Source organism: Mobula hypostoma, chromosome 10 (genome assembly GCF_963921235.1).
Source record: "Mobula hypostoma chromosome 10, sMobHyp1.1, whole genome shotgun sequence".
In the NCBI taxonomy this organism is placed as follows: Eukaryota; Metazoa; Chordata; class Chondrichthyes; order Myliobatiformes; family Myliobatidae; genus Mobula; species Mobula hypostoma.
The window spans coordinates 119,165,446-119,186,911 of record NC_086106.1 but is presented as its reverse complement, the minus strand read 5'-3'; the positions used below and the strand labels follow the sequence as shown (position 1 = coordinate 119,186,911).

The 21,466-nt window shown below is 44.1% G+C and overlaps 1 protein-coding gene across 1 annotated transcript in view; it reads right to left on the bottom strand.

Moving 5' to 3' along the window:
* LOC134353154 (melatonin receptor type 1B-like) overlaps positions 1–16,112 on the bottom strand; it is a 178,990-nt gene extending 162,878 nt beyond the window's left edge. The window contains exon 1 of the mRNA XM_063061122.1: positions 15,272–16,112. Within this exon, the coding sequence (XP_062917192.1) occupies positions 15,272–15,452 (181 nt within the window). The 5' untranslated portion in view covers positions 15,453–16,112. The remainder of the gene's footprint in view (positions 1–15,271) is intronic.
* Between the last annotated feature and the right edge of the window lie 5,354 nt (positions 16,113–21,466).

The window sequence follows — 21,466 nt, the reverse complement described above, 5'->3', positions numbered from 1 at the left end:
ACTGCTGCAACTGTTTGTCGATGGTGAAGAGATTGGATGCTTGTGGAAGGGGTACCAATCAAGTGGGCCGTCTTGTACTGGATGGTGTCCAGCTTCTTGAGTGTTGATGGAGTTGCGCTCATCCAGGCGAGTGGTGAGTATTCCATTACACTCCTGACCTGAGCCTTGTAGATGGTGGACAGGGTTTGGGGAGTCAGGAGGTAAGCTACATACCACAGGGATCCTAGCCTTTAACCTGCTCTGACAATTCTCCATACACTTTCCACCAGTCACCTTAAAATTATGCCCTCTCATATTAGCCAGTTCTGCCCTATGGAAAAGGTGCTGGCTGTCCGTTCTATCAATACCTCTTATCCTCGTGTGCACCTCTGTCAAGTTCCCTCTCATTCCCCTTCGCTCCAAACAGAAACTTTGAGAAGGAAAGATGAATGGGTGGGTGTGAGGTAGAGGGGGTCCAATGCTATCCCTGCTGAGGCCCTCACATGCACAATAACCTTGGGGAGAGAGAAAACAACTCTTTTGTTGGCTTATAAAACTATAAAAAGCTGAGGGATAAGGACTTCTCATTTACATATGGAAGTAGATTATCACCTCACTAAGCAAGAAGAACTCAGTGGGTCAGGCAGCATCTATGGAGGGAAGTGGACAGTGGAAAGGGAAAATCGATGAAAGGTCACAATGTGAATTGTCAACTGACCATTTCATTCCACAGATGCTGCCTGACCTACTGAGTTCCTCCAGCATTTTGTGTGTTACTCCATATACCAGCGTCTGCAGTCTCTTGTGTGTCCTCATTAACATTACCATCAAGATGAACAAAATCACTCAGCACAATTGGCTGCACAGTTTCTACTTACTGGATTAAATGCTCATAATTTTTTAATGGAATTTCAGTTTAAGATTAGCTTTATTTGTCACATGTACATTGAAACAATGAAACACGCAGTGGAATGTATTCTTTGCGTCAATGACCAACACAATCTGGGGATGTGCTGGGATGGCCCGTAAGTGTAGCCATGTTCTCACTTAACATGCCCACAATTTACTAACCCTAACCCAAAATTCTTTGGAAAATGGGAGGAAACTGGTGCACCCAGAGGAAACCTCTGCAGACACAGGGAGAATGTACAGACTCCTTACAGACAGTGGTGGGAATTGAACCCCGATCGGTAAAGTGAAACCTCTGCGGACACAGGGAGAATCCTTACAGACAGTGGTGGGAATTGAACCCCGATTGGTAAAGTGAAACCTCTGCGGACACGGGGAGAATGTACAGACAGTGGTGGGAATTGAACCCCGATTGGTGATCGCTGGTGCTGTAAAGTGCTGCACCAGCCTCTGCACTGTTGGAATGCCTGTAGGAATGCAAATACCAAATATGAAGTATCAAATGGTGTTTATGGAAGAGATGTAATGGTCAAATGCTGATTTATTTTAGAGACACTACATGGAACAGACCTTCCAGCCCTTCCAGCCCCACCACCCAGCAACCCACCGATTCAATGCCAGCCTTACCACAGAACAATTTACAATCACCTATTAACCTACTAACCCGTACATCTTTGGAACATGGGAGGAAACCCACATGCACGTGGGAAGGGAGGTACAACCTTGCTTACAGGGGATGCTGGAACTGAACCCTGAACTCTAATGCCCCAAGCTGAAGTGGTATTGTGATCACCGCTATGCTAAATTGTCAAGAAATTAAAGACCTGCAATATGCCATTTTGGGTGGCAGCCTGCAGGTCACCCTTGGGCAAGGCTTAGCCCTTCCGATCAGGGTCACACAAAACCATGGGATCAGGTGGTGGACGGTCGTATGAGCAGCTGGTGCATATCACAAGACCTGGTTATGTGACTACTGACGCAAGGCAGACTATCACTAAACAATATTGATAATAGCTGGGGTTATCCGACTTGTAAAAACACTGCCCAGAAGAAGTCAATGACAAATCACTTCTGTAGAAAGTTTGCCAAGAACAATCATGGTCATGTGCCATGTAGTATGGTTATCCACATCATACTACATGGCACATGATGAACGAGCAAATATGCAATTAACTTTGACATCCTAGAAGAGTTATCCTATCCATACTTATCTCAAGAAATTTTCCACAGTTTTGCAAGCCAGCTGTATTAATTGCTCGTTTTCAAATTCTGCGCATCTTCATTCACTCTTGAAATGTCATCATTGATGGTGAGTCATGGTGAGATACAACAGGGGAAAAGCTCCTTTAGCCTATCAAATGTCAAGTGCCCACTTACATCAAACCTTCAATAATCTCATTATTTATTTGTGCTACATTCTCATAAATTCCTCCACAGATTCCACTACTCACATACAAATCTGAGCTCATTCACAATTTTCAATTAACCCATAACACACACAAACACATGGAGGAAATCAGCAGGTCAGGTACTATCTATGGAGGGAAAGAAACAGCTGATGTTTTGGGCTGAGACCCTTCATCAGGACTGGAAAGGAAGGGGAAGGAGGCAAAATAAGAAGGCAAAATAATAAGAGAAAGAAAGGAGTACAAGTAAAGCCAGGTGAGGGGGGTGGTGGGTGGATGGGGAAGGTGGGAGGGAGTGAGAAACTGTGGGGGGGTGATAGATGGAAAAGGTAAAGGACTGAAGAAGGAATCTGATAGGAGAGTAGAGAGGACCATGGGAAAAAGGGAAGGAGAAGGGGCACCAGAAGGAAGTGATGGGCAGCTGAGGTGAATAAAGTCCAGACATTTTCAACTTTCACCTTTAACCCAAAGCCTCAGGTATCAGAAAAACTCTTGTAAATGTTCTCCATAATCTTTCAAACTTATTGATGTGCCACACAACAGTGAGGATAGGAATAAAATAAGGTGGCAGATAAATGCGTGGCTGAAGAATTGGAGCAGGGGACAGGGATTCAGATTTCTGGATAATTGGGACCTCTTCTGGGGCAGGTGTGACCTGCAAAAAAGTGAACAGTCGCATTTGAATCTGAGAGCGACCAATATTCTTGCAGGCAGATTTACTAGAGCCGTTGAGAGTGGTTTAAACTAATATGGCAAGCTAATGTGAACCAGTGTGTTAGAGCTGAGGAAGAGCGAGCAGGTTTATAAGTCGATGATGGATGTAACATTAATGTAAGGAAGGACAAGCCAATGATTAGGTACAAATGCAGATAGAGCAAGGAGTTAAATTCAAAAGGGCAAAGAATGCAGGACTGAAGATGCTGTATTTAAATGCACGTAGCATTCGGAATAAGATGGACCAACTCGTGACACAATTAGAGATTGGTTGGTATGACGTTGTGGGCATCACTGAGTCATGGCTGAAAGAAGGCCTAACATCGAAGAATATACTTTGTATCGAAAGGACAGGCTGGAAGGCATAGGCGGTGGTGTGACTCTTTGGTAATAGTTGTAATTATATCTATAGAAGAGGTGGCATAGGGTCAGAGAATCCATGCAACACCCACAAAATACTGGAGGAAATCAGCAGGCCAGGCAGCATCTATAGAACGTATCACTTCCATTGCACACACGTCTGCTCTCAGCCCATCATACCGCCACCCTACCAGCGATAAGGTTCCTTCTGTCCTCACCTACCACCCCACCAGCCTTTGTGTCCAGCATATAATTCTCCACAACTTCCACCATCTCCAACGGGATCCCACCATCAAGCAGATCTTTCCCTCCTCACCACTTTCTGCTTTCTGCAGTGATCGCTCCCTACGTGACTCCCTTGTCCATTCATTCTTCTCCACTGATCTCCCTCCTGGTACTTATCCTTGCAATCAGAACAAGAGCGACACCTGCCCCTGCAACCCCTCCCTCACTACCATTCAGGACCCCAAAAAGTCCTTCCAGGTGAGGTGACACCTTACCTGTGAGTATGTTGGGGTCACCTACTGTGTCTAGTGCTCCCGGTGTGGGTCTCCTGTATATCGATGAGACCCAACGTAGATAGAGAGACTGCTTTGCCAAGCACCTACACCCCGTCTGCTAGAAAAAACAGGATCTCCCAGTGGCCACTGATTTTAATTCCCATTCCCATTCCGATATGTCTATCCTTGGCCTCCTCCACTGCCGTGATGAGGTCACACTCAAGTTGGAGGAACAACACCTTATATTCCTTCTGGATAGCCTCCAACCTGCTAGCATGAACATCAATCTCTCGAACTTCCAGTAATGCCCCCCCACCACTTCACTATTTCCCATTTGTTGAATGCCTAAGAGATGACTTTTTAGAGCAGCTTGTGCTTGAGCCTATTCGGAGAAAGGCTATCTTAGATTGGGTGTTGTGTAATAACCCAGATCTTATTAGGGAGCTTAATGCAAAGGAGCCCTTAGGAGGCAGTGATCATAATATGACTGAATTCATACTGCAGTTTGAGAGGGAGAAGCATAAGTCACATGAATCAGTATCACAATGGAATAAAGGGAATTACAGAGGCATGAGAGAAGAGCTTGCCCAGGTGGATTGGAGGAGGATAGGGGCAGGGATGATGACAGAGCGGTGACTGAAATTTCTTGGAATAGTTCACAAGGCGCAGGATAGCTATGTCACACAGACGAAGTTCTCAAATGGCAGGGATAGGCAACCATGGCTGACAAGGAAAGTTAAGGACTGCATAACAGCCAAGAAAAGGGCATACAAGGTAGCAAAAGTGAGTGGGAATTTGGATGAATGGAAAGCTTTTAAGATCCAACAAAAGGCAACTAAAAAGACGGTAAGGGAAAAGATGAAATATGAGGGCAAACTAGCCAATAGTATAAAGCAGTATATTAAAAGTTTTTTTTCAGTTATATAAGGAGTAAAAGGGAGGTGAGAGTTGATATTGGGCCACTGGAAAATGATGTTGGTGAGGTAGATATAGGGCCAAAGAAATGGCAGATGAACTTAATGGGTACCTTGCCTCTCTCGTCACTGTGGAAGACACTAGCCGTGTGCCAGAGGTCTGTGAGAGAATGTCAGGGAGCAGGAGTGATCTTAAGGTGGATAAGTCACCTGGACCAGGTGGACTACATCTCAGAGTCTTGAGAGAGGTTGCTGAAGAGATAACGGATGCATTGGTCATGATCTTTCAAGAATCAGTTGATTCTGGCATGGTCCCAAAGGACTGAAAGGTTGCAAATGTCACTCCGCTCTTTAAGACGGAGGAAGGCAAAAGAAAGGAAATTATAAGCCAGTTCGCCTAACCTCTGTGGTTGGGAAAGTATTGGAGTCTGTTATTAAGGATGAGGTTTCAAGGTACTTGGATACTAATGATAAAAAAGTCAAAGTTAACATGGTTTCTGTCAAGGAAATCCTGCCTGACAAAATGTTAGAATTCTTTGAGGAAGTTACAAGCAGGGTGGATAAAGGAGAAGCAGTGATGTCATTTATTTGGATTTTCAGAAGGCATTTGATAAGGTGCCACACATGAGGCTGCTTAACAAGACAAAATCCTGTGGTGTTACATGAAAGATACTGGCAGGGATAGAGGAATGGCTGAAAGGCAGGAGGTAGCAAGTGGGAATAAAAAGGCCTTTTCTGGTTGGCTGCCAGTGACTAGTGGTGTGTCCCAGGGGTCAGCATTGGGACCACTACTTTTCACATTGTTTGTCAGTGATTTAGATAATGGAATTGATGGCTTTGTGGCAAAGTTTGCAGATGATATGAAGATAGGTGGAGGGGTAGATAGTGCTGAGGAAGCAATGCGATTGCAGCAGGACTTAAACAAATTGGAAGAATGGGCAACAAAATGGCTGATGGAATACAGTGCTGGGAAATGTACAAGACATCACTTTGGCAAAAGGAACACTTGTGAGGACTATCACTAAATGGAGAGAAGGTTCAAACATCAAAGGTGCAGAGGGACTTAGGAATCCTCATGCAGGACTCCTAGAAGGTTAATTTACAGGCTGAGTCTGTGGTAAAGAAGGCAAATGCAATGTTGGCATTTATTTCAAGGGAAATAAAATATAAAAGCAAGGAGATAATGCTGAGCCCATGTAAGACATTAGTCAGGCTGCACTTGAAATATTGTCAACAGTTTTGGGCTCCATATCTCAGAAAGGATGTGTTGTCATTGGGTAGAGTCCAGAGAAGGTTCACGAGGATGATTCTGAGAATGAAGCGGTTAACATATGAAGAGCATTTGACTCACTAGAATTTAGAAGAATGCTGGGGGATCTTATTGAAATCTACTGAATGTTGAAATACTAGATAGGGTGGATGTGGAGACGATATTTCCTCTGGTGGGGTATCCAGAACTAGAGGGCACAGCCTCAAAATTGAGGGGCGACCTTTTAGAACAGAGATAAGAAGGAATTTTTTTTAGCTAGAGAGCAGTGAATCTGTGGAATACTCTGCCACAGAATGTGGTGGAGGCCAAGTCTGTGGGTATATTTAAGGCGGAACTTGTTAATTTCCTGATCAGTCAGGGCATAAAGGATATGGCAAGAAGGCAGGTGTATGGGATTGAGTGGGTTCCAGGATCAACCATGATGGAATGGCAGAGCAGACTCGATCGGCTGAATGGCCTAATTCTGCTCCTATGTCTTGTCGTCTTATGGTTCGTCTTTCCTGTAGGCACGTAGGTGACTAGAACTGCATACAATACTCCAAATTAGGCCTCATCAACACCTTATACTTCAACATATCATTTCAACTCCTGTACTCAATACTTTGATTTATGAAGGCCTATATTCCATAATCTCTCTTTGCAACTCTTTCTACCTGTGTCCTTCTGAAGTGTGGTTAGCATGAACTGGAACAATCAAAGCACGATCCCTCTGGTGGTGACCCCGTGAACTTCAGGTCCTTTTTCTGCCAATAATGTTGAATCGCAGTTTTTAGTTTGCGGTTTATCAACCATTACTGTACATGACCTGCATCAGAGACCAACACGTGATCACACAGTAAGCATTCCTAAATAGAGCAATTCAGGCCCTGTAGGCATGAACATTTCAACTCACACTTCTGACAAATTTGAATGAGTAGATTGTTGCCTGGATAATGAAGTTAGTTAGGATGCCATTCCGCATGACTAGACTTTTGACTTTGTTTCTTACATCTGTTCAATCCACCTCAAAAAATCCTGCAATGTTTCCTGACTGGGAGACGACAAACAGCTCAACATCCCTCCAGCATACTTCAGTTTGAACAGGGAAACTAAAGTGGAAGGTCAAACCCTTAGTGCAGAGCATAATAAAGAAGTGAAAGAGAACAATTCAGGAAGTTGCTAACACCATTACCTACAAACTTGTGCCAATTGTCTTAAACTGAATTAAGCTGATAGAGAAACAGACTGTCCATTGCCAGCAGCACTGGACTGATTCTCAATGAAAAGTATTCACTCCTGCACATTCAGTCCTGCAGACGACAATACGCAGCATGACAGGGGAAAAAAAGCAGAAAGAATGTTGAACTGGAAGGAAGAAGATGTGAAGAGTTCTAATGAAATATCTTTGACCTGAAGAATTAACCCTCTTCCTCTCGCCACAGATGCTATCTTATCTGCTGAGGATTTTCTGTCTGGGAGAATAAGCAGTAAGAGTTTTGAACAGGGAGGAAGGAGATATGGGGAGTTTTAAAGAAATCAAGAATGGAGGATTAAGGATCAAGGATCAACTTTATTCACCATAGACATTTGCGTGTATTATGTGTGGTGTGTTGGAGTGACATGCAACAAAGAGCAACATTGAACAATCATAAAGAATCACAAATCATTTAAAAATAAAGTTAGAGTTTAAAGTACAGATATGGAATAAAATGTGCATAAATACATTAATACCAGCATGTATTTACATTGTAAACAGCATTATAAAAAATGGTTTAAAGTGTTTATAGTTTAATGCTGTGACGGGAGAATAGACAGCGGGCGTTGGGGGACTAGCTAAAACAGTTGGTCAGATTAACTATCTGGGGGAAGGAACTTTTAAGGTGCTGTGAAATTTTTGGTTGAATACCCTTAACACCTTCCAGAAGGGAGGTTTTGGAAAAGGTAGTTTGCTGGATGGGTCGTGTCTGCAATGAATATTCTTGTCCCCATCTTCGTCTTGGACACGTACAAGTCCCGCAGTGATGGTAGACTACAGTCAGTGATCTTGACCTGAAGAACTAACTCCCTTTCTCTCTCCACAGATGCTGATTGACCTACTGAGAATATTCTGTCTTTCAATCAAAGTGCACATTTACAAACAACTGACATAATTAACCCCACACTCCAGCTTACATACTCCTCACTCTGCTTTGTCTGGATGTCAGGACTTGTCTCTTGAATTAGTGTTTGAGAGTTTTAGAGTTGAAATTCTGGAGCTTATGACCCGTACTGCTGCAACAGTTTTTGCCTATATATCCTGTGAATGCTCTATCAGGCAATCTCACCTCCTGGGAAGAATCAGATACCTTGCATTAATTGCAAGTTAATACATTAAGATAAAGCTATTAACAGTAGTTCTAAATCAACACAACTTCATCCTCACAATTAATATTTTTGTTCAAATACTTCAGTCAAGTTTTGTTTTAAATCTGAAATTGGACCCAGACCTTAATATATTTCATTTCTCCAAGTTCATTTATTTCACCATTGTGATTTATTCCCTTGAACCTAAAGGTGCTGAAGATTTATACAGTCATCTGTACATCCCTATAACTCAGGCTTAAAAGGAAGTGTTTATGTTTTGATTTTAAAACCAATGTACAATGTACATTATAATAGAGTTAGGGAGTATGGGGTAGCACCTCTGCTGAAGGGGCTTGTGTCCATTCTGGGGCAGCTCATTCACGTTCGGTCCCCACCGGACACTCAGCTTGAATCTGTGGCTCCAAGGAGCTGTTTGCATGGGACAGTGGCCACAGCCCGGTACACCGCTTCAATAGACGGGCTAAACCAGGCGAGTGTAGCTGGCAGGCCTCATACCGCAGTGAGATCGGGACCTGCCTGTCCCAGCATGTGAAGTCAGATCCGGCAGACTGGGTGAATGAGATCTACAATGAAACACCGTGGCCAGAAAGATGGTTCTGCAATTCTTTGTGGAGAATGAAGGGTACGACAATGCACAGAAGTCATGGTCATCTACTCACAACACGCTGGAGGAACTCAGCAGGTCGGGCAGCACCCGTGGAAAAGATCGGTCGACATTTCGGGCCGGAACCCTTCATCAGGACTGTAGAGGGAAGGGGCAGAGGCCCTATAAAGAAGGTGGGGGGAGGGCGGGAAGGAGAAGGCTGGTAGGTTCCAGCTGAAAAACCAGTAAGGGGAAAGATAAAGGGGTGGGGGGGGGGAAGCAGGGGGGGGATAGGCAGGAAAGGTGAAGAAAAGGAAAGGTCCCTTACTGGTTTTTCACCTGGAACCTACCAGCCTTCTACTTCCCACCCTCCCCCCACCTTCTTTATAGGGCCTCTGCCCCTTCCCTCTACAGTCCTGACGAAGGGTTCCGGCCCGAAATGTCGACCGATCTTTCCCACGGATGCTGCCCCACCTGCTGAGTTCCTCCAGCATGTTGTGAGTGTTGCTTTGACCCCAGCATCTGCAGATTATTTTGCGTTTATGGTCACCTACTGCAACCAAGGAAGACCCGAGTTGTGATAACCATTCAAACCACTGGACCCAGACTTCTGAGGCTGACAGAGTGGAAGCACCCCCAGTGCGGCAGCGTTTTCACCTTAAAAGCCCTCCCCCACAGGTATCTTGTCAGGGTAGGATATGACGGACAACCAACACAAAAAAGGTCATTGTATTGCAACACGAAGTTCAAGAGTTGGAAATGAGAATCAAATCTTTACTAATCACGTTATATTGAATTTTTTAAATATAATTCTTGAGTATGACTCTGCAGATGATATAACCTATAATGATGTTTATAGTTCATTGTAAGTACGTTAACTTTTTTTATTCATCTTTCCAATGAGATTTTATCCTATCTCAGATGCTACACACTTAAAAGCACAGTCACTGAACATAGTTAATGAAAAGAAACAGATTAATTTTATTTGTCATGTGTACATCGAAGCATCAATACAGACGGTGAAATGCATTGTTTGCGTAAAATCAAGTATGGTGCTGGAGGCAGCCTGCAAGTGTCGCTGCACTTCTGGAGCCAACGTAGCACGCTCAAATCTCACTAACTCTAACCTGTACGTCCTCGGACTGTGCGAGGAAACTGGAGCACCTGAAGGAAACACATGCAGTCACGGGGCAAGCATACAAACTCCTGTTTAGATTATGAGGACACGCAGTCCTCTTTTATTGTCGTTTAGTAATGCATGCATTAAGAAATGATACAATGTTCCTCCGGTGTGATATCACGGAAACACAAGACAGACCAAGACTGAAAAACTGACAAGAACCACATAATTATAACATATAGTTACAACAGTGCAAGCAATACCGTAATTTGATGAAGAACAGGCCATGGGCACGGTAAAAAAAAGCTCAAAGTCTCTCGGAAGTCCCATCATCTCATGCAGACGGGAGAAGGAAGAAAACTCTCTTCCTGCCATGAGCTACCAGCGCTGCAAACTTGCCGATGCAGCATCCTGGAAGCACCCGACTACAGTCCAACTCTGAGTCGTCGGAAAACTTCAAGCCTCCGACACCGAGCACCGAGCACCATCTCTGCCAAACGCTTTGACCCCAGCCCCAGCTGCCAGCAACAGAAAAAGCCGAGGATTTGGGCCCTTCCCTCCGGAGGTTCTCAATCGCACAGTAGCAGCAGCAGCGAAGCAGGCATTTCAGAAGTTTCTCCAGATGTTCCTCCGTGCTTCTATCCTCTGTCTCCATCAAATCAGAATTGCATATGGCCCCTATTTAACAAATACGATATCATTTCATTGGAGAGGCCGCACGCACTGCGTCGCGTCGCCATCTTCTCCTTACTGACAGCAGCGGGAATTAAACCCTGAGTGGTAATTGCAGGCGCAATAAAACAGCGCCACCCATAATCTTTAATGTAAATTAAGATTTTCATAGATCAAATGATGACAGTATACATATATAATCTGGGAATTATGCTCTGCTTAACTGTCATTACTTTGTTCATACATTTACATTTTAATACAGCTCGCACATTCAATCAACACATTCAATATTGTCTTATACTTCCTATACCTAATAAAGTGGCCACTCTGTGTATGTTCCTATTCTTCTGCTGCTGTAGCCCATCCACTTCAAGTTTCGATGTGTTGGGCATTCAGAGATGCTCTTCTGCACCCCACTGTTGGTTATTTGAGTTACTGACACCTTCCTGTCAGCTTGCACCAGTCTGGCCATTCTCCTCTCACCTCTCTCATTAACAGGCATTTTTTGCAACTCACTGGATTTTTTGTTTCTCTTTACATCATCCTCTATAAACTCTGGACTATTGTGCGTGAAAATTCCAGGAAATCAGCAGGTTTGGTGATATTCAAACCACCTTGTCTGGCACTAACAATCATTCCGTGGTCAAAGTCACTTAGATCACATTCCTTCCCCATTCCAATGTTTGGTTTGAACAACAACTGAACCTCTTGACCTTGTCTGCATGCTTTTACGCATTGAGTTGCTGCCAGATGATCGGCTGATTAGATATTTGCATTAACGAGCAAGTGCACAGTTGTACTTCAGAAAGTGACCACTGACTCTATATTTAGTTAGCTAAACAAAGAAACAGCAGTCTATTGAAGACAATTAAAAAGAGAAAAAGCATTAAATCACTCAATTTATCTTCCCAGTTTACAGAGTTGAAACACAGTTAATACTCTGGCAAACGCTGACCTGCTTGTGATGCTGAGGCACACACTCCCTGAGCTAATAAGTATGGATTGTTTGTCTCAGTGTTAGCTAAGGTTGCCAGCTGCCCCCTTGCCCGTGCTGAGTTATCACCAGTCTGCCGCAAAATTATCTGGAGCTGAAGGCTATGTTAAAAGTTTAAATTCCATCCTGACATATGAGATACCCTACTTTGGGCAATTCTGTGCAAATACACACAAAATGTCATTTTCAAGGACATCACAACTCATATTCTCAATATTATTTATTACTTTTTTATTATTATTGTTATTATTTTATTATTATTATTAATAATCCCTATTTATTTTTTATTTGGACATTTCACAGTGGCTGTCTGTCATTTGTGTGTGGTTTTTCATTGATTATATTGTGTTTCTTTGCATTTACTGTGAATGGCCACAAAGAAATGAATCTCAGGGTTGTAAGTGGTGACATATGCAGTATGTACTTCGATAATAAATTTACTTTGAACTTCTTGAACTTTGAAATGCAGGAGGAACTCAGCAGATCGAGCAGCATCTCTGAAGGCAAATAAACAGTTGAGGCTTTGGTCTGATGCATCGACTCTTCAGAGACGCTCCCTGACCTGCTGAGTGCCTCCAGCAATTTTTGTGTGTGGCTCAAGATTTCGAGCATTTGCAGAGCCTCTTGTGTCTCAGGGAAGTCTGTGTCAGTTCTGAGCCACTACGGTACTCCAGTAATACCCGCCTATTGATTGTCCAGGAAAAGTAGGCAGAAATTCATCGCTCAAACATCACAGAGAGTGCTGGTGAAATGATCAGTGCCCGAGGCTAATTTTGCAATTCCAGGAAATATTGCCACATTGTACTGTAGAGCTCCCAGTACAGCGACAGTGCAAAGAGTACAGTGTGCAGAGTATTGCCGGAATGTGAGAGCTGACTTCTTTACATTGCCAGTCACATCGCTGGGCACAGATACACTTGCACCAGGTGCCGCACAGCTGCTCATTATACAGAAAAGATTCCTTCAACGTTATTACATTTCCTCAGAGGCCTCTGGGGCTTCCCGCAGGCTGTTGACATCCTGTGGCTGGTGAGATTACAGCTCCCCCCATCCCCCGAAGGTGACATGCATTGCTTCTATGTGGCTGACAAATCAGATTAGGTTTTGGCTCCCAAGTTAAACCGCCACCGTTGTAACACTCTGCACCATTGAATGTATTTTTGTTATTAGAGATACAGGGTGGAACAAAGGCCTTCTAGCCCAAGGAACCACACCGCCCGGCAACCTACTTATTTAACACTAGCCTAATGACAGGACAATTTACAATGACCAATTAACCTACTACTAACCAAATCTAACCAGTTTGTTAGGACTGTGCAAGGAAACCAGAGCATTCAGCAGAGATCCATGTGGTTCATGGGAGAACGTACAATCTCCTTACAGATTGCGCTGGCATTGAACTCTGAACCCTAGAACACCATATAAACTATAACAGCATTGTGCTAACTTCTGCCCCAAAGTACAGCACTTTACTTTGACAGAAATCCAGCCGCTCAGCAATGCCCTCAAATCTATTTTTGGAACTTCCCCTTACAGTTCAGTAAGTCGACCATTATGTATACATCTTGTGAAGTTTTATTGCCCAGACTTGACAGATAGGTAAGTTACTGTCCAACAAGGGCTTCCTGCTGTTCCTGTCAAATCCACATGAACCAGAACAAAGATGGGAAGGAATTTCTTTAGTCAGAGTGTGGTGAATCTGTGGAATTCATTATCACAAACTCCGTGGAGGATAAACCATTTAAAGCAGACATTGATAGGTTCTTAATTAATAAGGGGGTCAAAGGTTATATGGAGAAGGCAGGAGAAAGGGGTTGAGAGGGATAATAAATCAGCCATTATGGAATGGTGGAGCAGACGCGATGGGCCAAATGGCCTAATTCTGCTCCTATATCTTGCAGGTTTATGGAATCAAATATCTTACCTTAATAGTTCATAGGTTTTTGATTAGTCAGGGTATCAAAGGTTATGGGAGAAGGCAAGAAAATGGGGTTGAGAGGGATAATAAATCAGCCATGATGAAATGGCAGGGCAGCCCCAAAGGGCCAAATGGCCTAATTCTGCTCCCATGTCTTATGGTCTTAAAGTCAATTGGATATATAACCATATTCTTGTTCACTAAAACCTTGCTTTAGAGATTTTAATGTTAATCTGCATATTTTTGATCCTTGAATCAGATTAACAAAGACAATCTATTAACAAACACAATCTATTCAGTTTCGTTAAAGGAAATTTTTCTTAACTTCTATGTCTAATAAGTATTTAAAAAAGATAAAGCAGCTCAAACAGAAGGGAGTTACTTCAATCAATTTGGCAGTTGATACTTTTTGGAAACGATATACAATAAGTCTGTAATTTCTCCTTGCATTGTGCTTTGAGAATGTTTCGAGTTGGTTTGTGGGTTTTTTAGCAGTGCGATCACTCGAGTCGAGTATGATGTTCTCCGAAGCGGTTGTCTATTAGTAGGTCTGCCGCTGGCTGTAGAGGCTAATCCGGAATCCACATTCTGTGTTAACTGTTAGTTTATGGTTATACGGGTACAAGAATATATATGATTTGTTATGATCTGTCCCTAGTGTGTGTGTGCTGGCTGACACAGGCTAGCCTGGAGTATTAGTGAAATCAGCGCTGAACTAGCTCCGCTCTGTGGACTCACTTTCGGAGAACTCTGCGACTCAAGCTCTGTCCATTATTGTTCACTTTTTTTATTGTTGGCACCATTTGTTCTTTCCTCGCGCATTGGTCTTTGTTGTATGGGTTTAATTTTGCGTGGATTCTGTTGTGCTTTTTATTGTTGTGTGGCTGTCTGCAGGATGAATCTCAAGTTTGTATGTGGCACAAATACTTTCATAATAAATGTACTTTGTACGTTGAACTTATGTATTGCAATTTGTGATCAGATTAGACAAGCTACCCGGAAATAACACAACCTGCCGTTTGTATTCTGTCTTTTGGGTTGATCTGCAGCGTGCGCGATTACAATTCTAAATACCGAATTTACTTCTATTAAATTATTTTGCATTTCCTGTTGATTATTCACAACCTCTGGGGAAGTTTTGTTTTGCTTGTGGGAACTTGCTCTCTAAATTAATGGTCAAAGAACAAAATAATCGTTATCTTTTTTTTAATCAACGTATCTCTATCATTCCGGGTTAGCCTATGGATCTGGACTAAGAAACGCAATACAACTGATCCGGACTTCGGAAACTACTTAAATACTTTACTGTGTTTTCCAAATACACAGGCCACTACTTATTCGCCTCAGGAAGTTGTAAGGGTTGGTGAAAACAGGAGGGTGTTTTCATAATGTAATCCCCATTTCTTGTAACTAAGTTGACCTGACATTCAACCCAATGGATTTAATTCAACAGTCGCTCAGGTATTTTCCAAACTCCGTGTCTTGCTTCACCCGTGTGTGAAGGCGCTCATATCGCCAGCGATCATCTGGCATCCAGTGGTTGATCAGATCTCTAAGTTTCATAAGCGAGTCTGCCAGTTCTACCTTACCAGGGTTCCTCAGTTTCCTGTTCCTGAAGACCGCGATGATGACCAGTACATTCCCTAGGATGTCCACCACGATGGTGAAGATCAGGACCGCGGCCAGCGCCGTTGTGACTCCAACCCCGGCCGAAGGAGTACGCTCGGATGCCCAGGAGATCAACTCCGAACAGTTCCCATCTTCCGACATCTCCGCCGCTTTGCATTCAACCTCCGACCTTCAGTGGATGAAATGAGTCCCTTCAGCGTGCCTTGGGCCAAGCTGACTGAGAGTCTCTCCGAGACGGCTGACCGATCATCCCCATTCCTCTCGCTGGTTCCTTCAAAGTTCGCGAAGTTCACTCCCTTCAAGCCCCATCGAGTCTCCGCAAACGTCCTTGCTGCAGACTTATTTTGAGTGCACACTTGCGTTTGCGCTCTCTCCTGTCAACCCGTGCACTATCTTTATATAGAAGTCCTCTGTCATTGCTGGGTGGGCCACCGAAATATTCAGCGCCCCTCCGTTCACGTCACCTCTCCGACCTGTCCATGTGCACAGCCTCCGGCACTATTATTTGTAGGGCGGCTCTGGGGAGACAGCATCACTAATAATAACCTGTTGTAAGGATACCACCCCTCCTCCCTCTGGTCCCCGGCCATTCTCCGTCTCCTCGCCAAGTGGTCGGAGTGAAAAATAACCTGAAGAGAGCGCCATCTAGCGACAGCTCAGGCTCGACACCCACGCACTGCAACCGGGCTGACTCTAGGACGAGACCATCCCCTGTCCCTGTCCCTCCGCCCAAACTTTCATCAAATCCGCAGCGAGGGGAAGTATTTATCCCGTCTGTACCTGGGCATGGACTGTATTTTGTGAGAGGGCGAAGCAAACTGCTAGAGAGACTCAGGTCACGCAGCATCTGTGAGAGGGAAGAAATTGACGACGTTTCGGGTCGAAACCCTGCGTCTGAACTTTCCTTCTTATTGTTTTTAATTTAGAGATACAGCACGGTAAGAGGCCCTTCCGGCCCACGAGTCTGAAAAATATTCCGGCATATATTGTAAGCAAGAGAAGAATCTGCAGATGCTGGAAATCCAAGCAACACACACACAATGCTGGAGGAATTCAACAGGCCAGGCAGCATCGCTGGAAAAAAGTACAGTCGACGTTACGAGCCGAATTTGGCAGTCCTGAGTTCCTCCAGCATTTTGTGCGCGTTGGTGTATATTGAATATCATATTACTCTGTCTCTTATCTCAGTAACCATGCAGAATTTGGTTGAACTGATTGGCAAAGCCCTAATCATTGCGGTACAGTTTAATGCGCTAATCACAACTATGACAGGACTGACCACTTTGCTCTAACGGGAACATTTTTTTTATTTTGTTATGTGTTTTTTTCCTGTTAAAATTGTGTATGCCTTCCGCCTGATTAACAGTATGTTTTATCTTGCGAAAGCTGCTTATCTGCCGCTCCGTGGCTGCAAGTAAGCTTTTCATCCCACCCGTGCACACACGAACTTATCCGTACGACTAGAAACAACTTTGAATCACACTTAACTGTGTTTTATTCAAGAAGCCATGTACGTCCTCTGTTTTATGAGCAGTATGTACAGGGAGGGCACACATCAATTAGCAGTAAATAAAAAGAAAATAATAAACCTGCATATGTTAGGAAGTAATAAGGGGAAAATGTTTGTATTATAAGATCGTAAGACCATAAAACATAAAACATAGAACATAGAAATCTACAGCTCATTACAGGCCCTTCAGCCCACAATATTATGCCAACCATGTAACCTACTCTAGAAGCTGCCGAGAATTACCCACTCACATAGCCCTCTATTTTTCTAAGCTCTGTGTACATATCTGAGAGTCTCTTAAAAGACCCCATTGTATTCACCCCTATCACTGCCGCTGGCAGTGCCCTCCACATACCCACCACTCTCTGTGGGAAAAACCTACCCCTGATATCCCCTACTTCCAAGCACCTTAAAACTATGCCCCCTTGTGTTAGCCATTTTAGCTCAAGGAAAAAGCCACTGACTATCGATTTTAACTTCATCAATCCACAGGATTTGTTTTCCAAAATGCATCAGGCTTGTTTAGATGCTCCTTTGAACCTTTTGAATAGAACTTCTTGGCCGCAATGAACAAAGGTATGTTTGGAGAAAAAAGGGTGCAGAATTTCATGAAAAGAACCCCTCTGCAACTGTTAAGCACGGGGGTGGATCGATCATGCTTTGGGCTTGTGTTGCAGCCAGTGGCACGGGGAACATTTACTGGTGGAGGGAAGAATGAATTCAATTAAATACCAGCAAATTCTGGAAGCAAACATCACACCGTCTGTAAAAAAGCCGACGATGAATAGAGGATGGCTTCTACAACAGGATAATGAACCTAAGCACACCTCAAAATCCACAACGGACTACCTCAAGAGGTGCAAGCTGAAGGTTTTGCCATGGCCCTCAGTCTTCTGACCCAAACGTCATCGAGAATCTGTGGATAAACCTCAAAAGATCAAAAGAGCAGTGCATGCAAGACGGCCCAAGAATCTCACAGAACTAGAAGCCTTTTGCAAGGAAGAATGGGTGAAAAACCTCCAAACAAGAATTGAAAGATTCTTAGCTGGCTACAGAAAGCATTTACAAGCTGTGATACTTGGCAAAGGGGGTGTTACTAAGTACTGACCATGCAGGGTGCCCAAACTTTTGCTTTGAGTCCTTTTCCTTTTTTGTTATTTTGAAACTGAAAAAAAATGGAAATTTAAAAGTTTTCTTGCTTAAAATATTAAAGAAATGTGTTATCTTTAACCTTATCCCTTTTGGAAATCAGTTCTTCTTTTACTCGCTTAGCTATTCACAGTAACAGAAATTTTGACCAGGAGTACCCAAACTTTTGCATACCACTGTACACTTCTATCAGGTCGCTCCAAGGAGAAAAGGCCAAGTTCACTCAACCTATTCTCATAAGGCACGCTCTCCAATCTGGGCAACATCCTTGTAAATCTCTGCACTCTCTCTATAGTATCCACATCCTTCCTGTAGTGAGGTGACCAGAACCTGAATACAGTACTCCAAGTGGGTTCTGACCAAGGTCTTATATAGCAGTAACATTACCCCATGGCTTTTGACTTCATTCCCAAGACTGATAAATGCTAACACACCATATGCCTTCTTAACAACACTGTCAACCTGCGCAGCAGCTTTGAGTGTCCTATGGACATGGACCCCAAGATCTTTCTGATCCTCCACACTGCCAAGAGTTACCATTAATACTATATGCTGTCTTCATATTTGACCTACCGAGATGATCTGGTTCACACTGATCTGGGTTGAACTCCATCTGCCACTACTCTGCCCAGTTCTGCATCTTATTGATGCCCCAGGGTAATCTCTGGCAACCCTCCAGACTATCCACAACACCCCTAACCTTTATATCATCAGCAAACTTACTAACCCATCCTTCTACTTCTTCATCCAGGTCATTTATAAAAATCAGAAAGGTGGGGGGTATATAGGAGCAGAATTAGGCCATTCAGCCCATCGAGTCTGCTCTGCCATTCAACCGTGGTTGATTTATTTTCCCTCTCAACCCAATTATCCTGCCTTATCCCTGTGTCTTTGATGCCCTTACTAATCAAGAACCTATCAATCTCCATTTTAAATAGACCCAATGAATTGGTCTCCACACCCGTCTGTGAAAATTAATTCCACACTTTCTCTAGCTTATTTCTCCTCATCTCTGTTCTAAAGGGGCGGCCTTGTATACTCAGACTGTGCACACAGGTTCCTAGACTCTCGCACTAGAATCTTGGAATGTGATTCCTCTAATGGTCATGACTAGTGAATAAGTCATTGATAGATTTGTGGACACTGGTGTAATCAACTAGAAAGGGGATCTGGATACTTGGATGTGAATGCGTGCCATCATTTATTATTGATCATCTGTATAATTATTATAAGTGGACATTTCAGCATGTTCTTGAGATGTGTATTGGAAACATTCTCTGCACATCCACTCTATTTAGGCCTTTCATTATAGACATCAGAGGACATCGACAAAGAGAGATAAATGTTTCAGACCAGAGGGGTCAAGGAGATACAGGAGCCAAAAAGCTTGGACCACCAGACTCAAGAACAGCTTCTTCTCCACTACTATCAGACACCTGAACCAGTCACCTCTTTCACATCCCCTTCCCACTGGTGCTACCATGTTCTCAGACTCTGAGTTATTCTGCAGATTTCCCTTCAGTATTTTCTTGGCACTCCTTCAGGTTGCACTACAATATTCAAAGTTCAAAGTCAGTTTATTATCAATGTACATATATGTCACCAAATACTACCTTGTGTTTCATTTTGTTGCAGGTGTGTAAGACAGAATAAAGAACATAATAGAATCAATGAAAAACTACACACAAATACAAACTGTGAAAATAATAAAAGAAAATAAATAAGTACATAAATTTATTGATAGATAGATAATACTGAGAACATGATTTGCAGAGTCCTTGAAAGTGAGTCCACAGGTTGTGGAGTGAGTTGAGGGTGAGTGCGGGTTCAGGTTGTCCTCAAGTCCGCTCTGGTTCAGGAGCCTTATTTTTCAAGGGTATTAACTGTTCTTCAACCTGTATCTGTCACAGGGCGGTGGCTGGGAACAGACCCAAGCGCAAGACACAGACACTGAAGTACTAGGGACAGGACTAGGATACAGGGCAATGGCAAGGACATGGACAGGAAAACCAGGAACCTGGAACAGGACTGAACAAGAGAGCTAGGAGCCCGGGCTTGGACTCTGAGCCAGAGACTGGACAAGGACCCAGTACCTGGGTCTTGCCTCTGGCTCGGACCCCAGAACTAGGCAAGGACGAGGCTTGGCTGGCAGGCAGGACGAGGCTGGAGTCTTAGAGACTTGAGGCGAGGCTTGGCAGGAGGCAGGAGACGAGGCGAGGCTAGGCAGGAGGCTGGAGTCTTCAGGCTTGAGGCTAGGCAGGAGGCTGGAGTCTTCAGGCTTGAGGCTAGGCAGGCTCCAGGCTAGAAGCTAGAGACAAGGCTTGGCAGGAGGCAGGAGGCTGGAGTCTTCAGGCTTGAGGCTAGAGGCGAGGCAGGCTCCTCCTGGGCAGGGCGCGGATCACCTGGGCAGGGCGCGGATCACCACCCGACAGAGGCAAGGGACAGAACCAACCGCAGGTAACGGCAAGACGGCTTGGCTTACCTGGGCGGAGGCAAGGGACAGGAAGGGAGCTAGGTACAGGGTGACTCCAGGACAAGACTGCAGGCGAGACGAGGCGAGAGTTACCAGCAAGACAAGGGAAGGCTTCAGGCAATGCAAGGTGAGACGAGAACTTCAGGCGAGGTGAGAGTTACCGGCAAGACAAGGCAGGGCTTCTGGCAAAACAAGGCGAGACGAGAACTTCAGGCGACGCGAGAGTTACCGGCAAGACAAGGCAGGGCTTCAGGCGAGGAAACAGAAGGCAGAGGAAGGGATACAAGGAGTAAGGACAAGAACAATCCAGCAACCACTTCCTGGTCTCTGGAGTTATTTATGCAGCCGGCCCCAATGAGCATCAGCTGCCTCAATTAGAGCTAAACAAGAACAGAAACAGGGTAAACAGGAAAACCTGGTGCAAGGGTCGATGGACCGGACCGTGAACGGGAATACGGACTTCACGAACCGGACCATGACAGTATCTTCTTCCCGATGGCAGCCATGAGAAGAAAGCATGGTCTGGATGGTGGGGGCCCTTGATGACAGATGCTTCTTTTTTGTGGTGCTGCTCCTTGTAGATGTGCTCAATGGTGGAGAGGGCTTTTCCTGTGATGAACTGGCTGTATCCACCACTTTCTGTAGACTTTTCCATTCCTGGGTATTGGTGTTTCCATATCAGGCTGTGATGCAACTGGTCAGAATGCTCTCCTGTGCAAAGTTATAGAATGTCTGCTGTGTTTGTTGTTGTATGTATTATTACCATGTATACCACTTACTCTGTGAGCTTCATGCTAACAAGTAATTTCATTGCACCTTGATCTATGTGACAATAAACTAAACTAATCTATTGCAGAGGTTCAAGAGACTTCTGCGGACTGAAAAGTTGTATGTGTGCCAGGTCGAATTTCAATGGATAGCACCAGCAGTTAGTTTCATGAAGAGCACATGTGATCAAATCTCTGGAAATAATGCACGTGCAAAGACTTCCAAACACACCTTGCATCTGGAAAGAACGTTCTG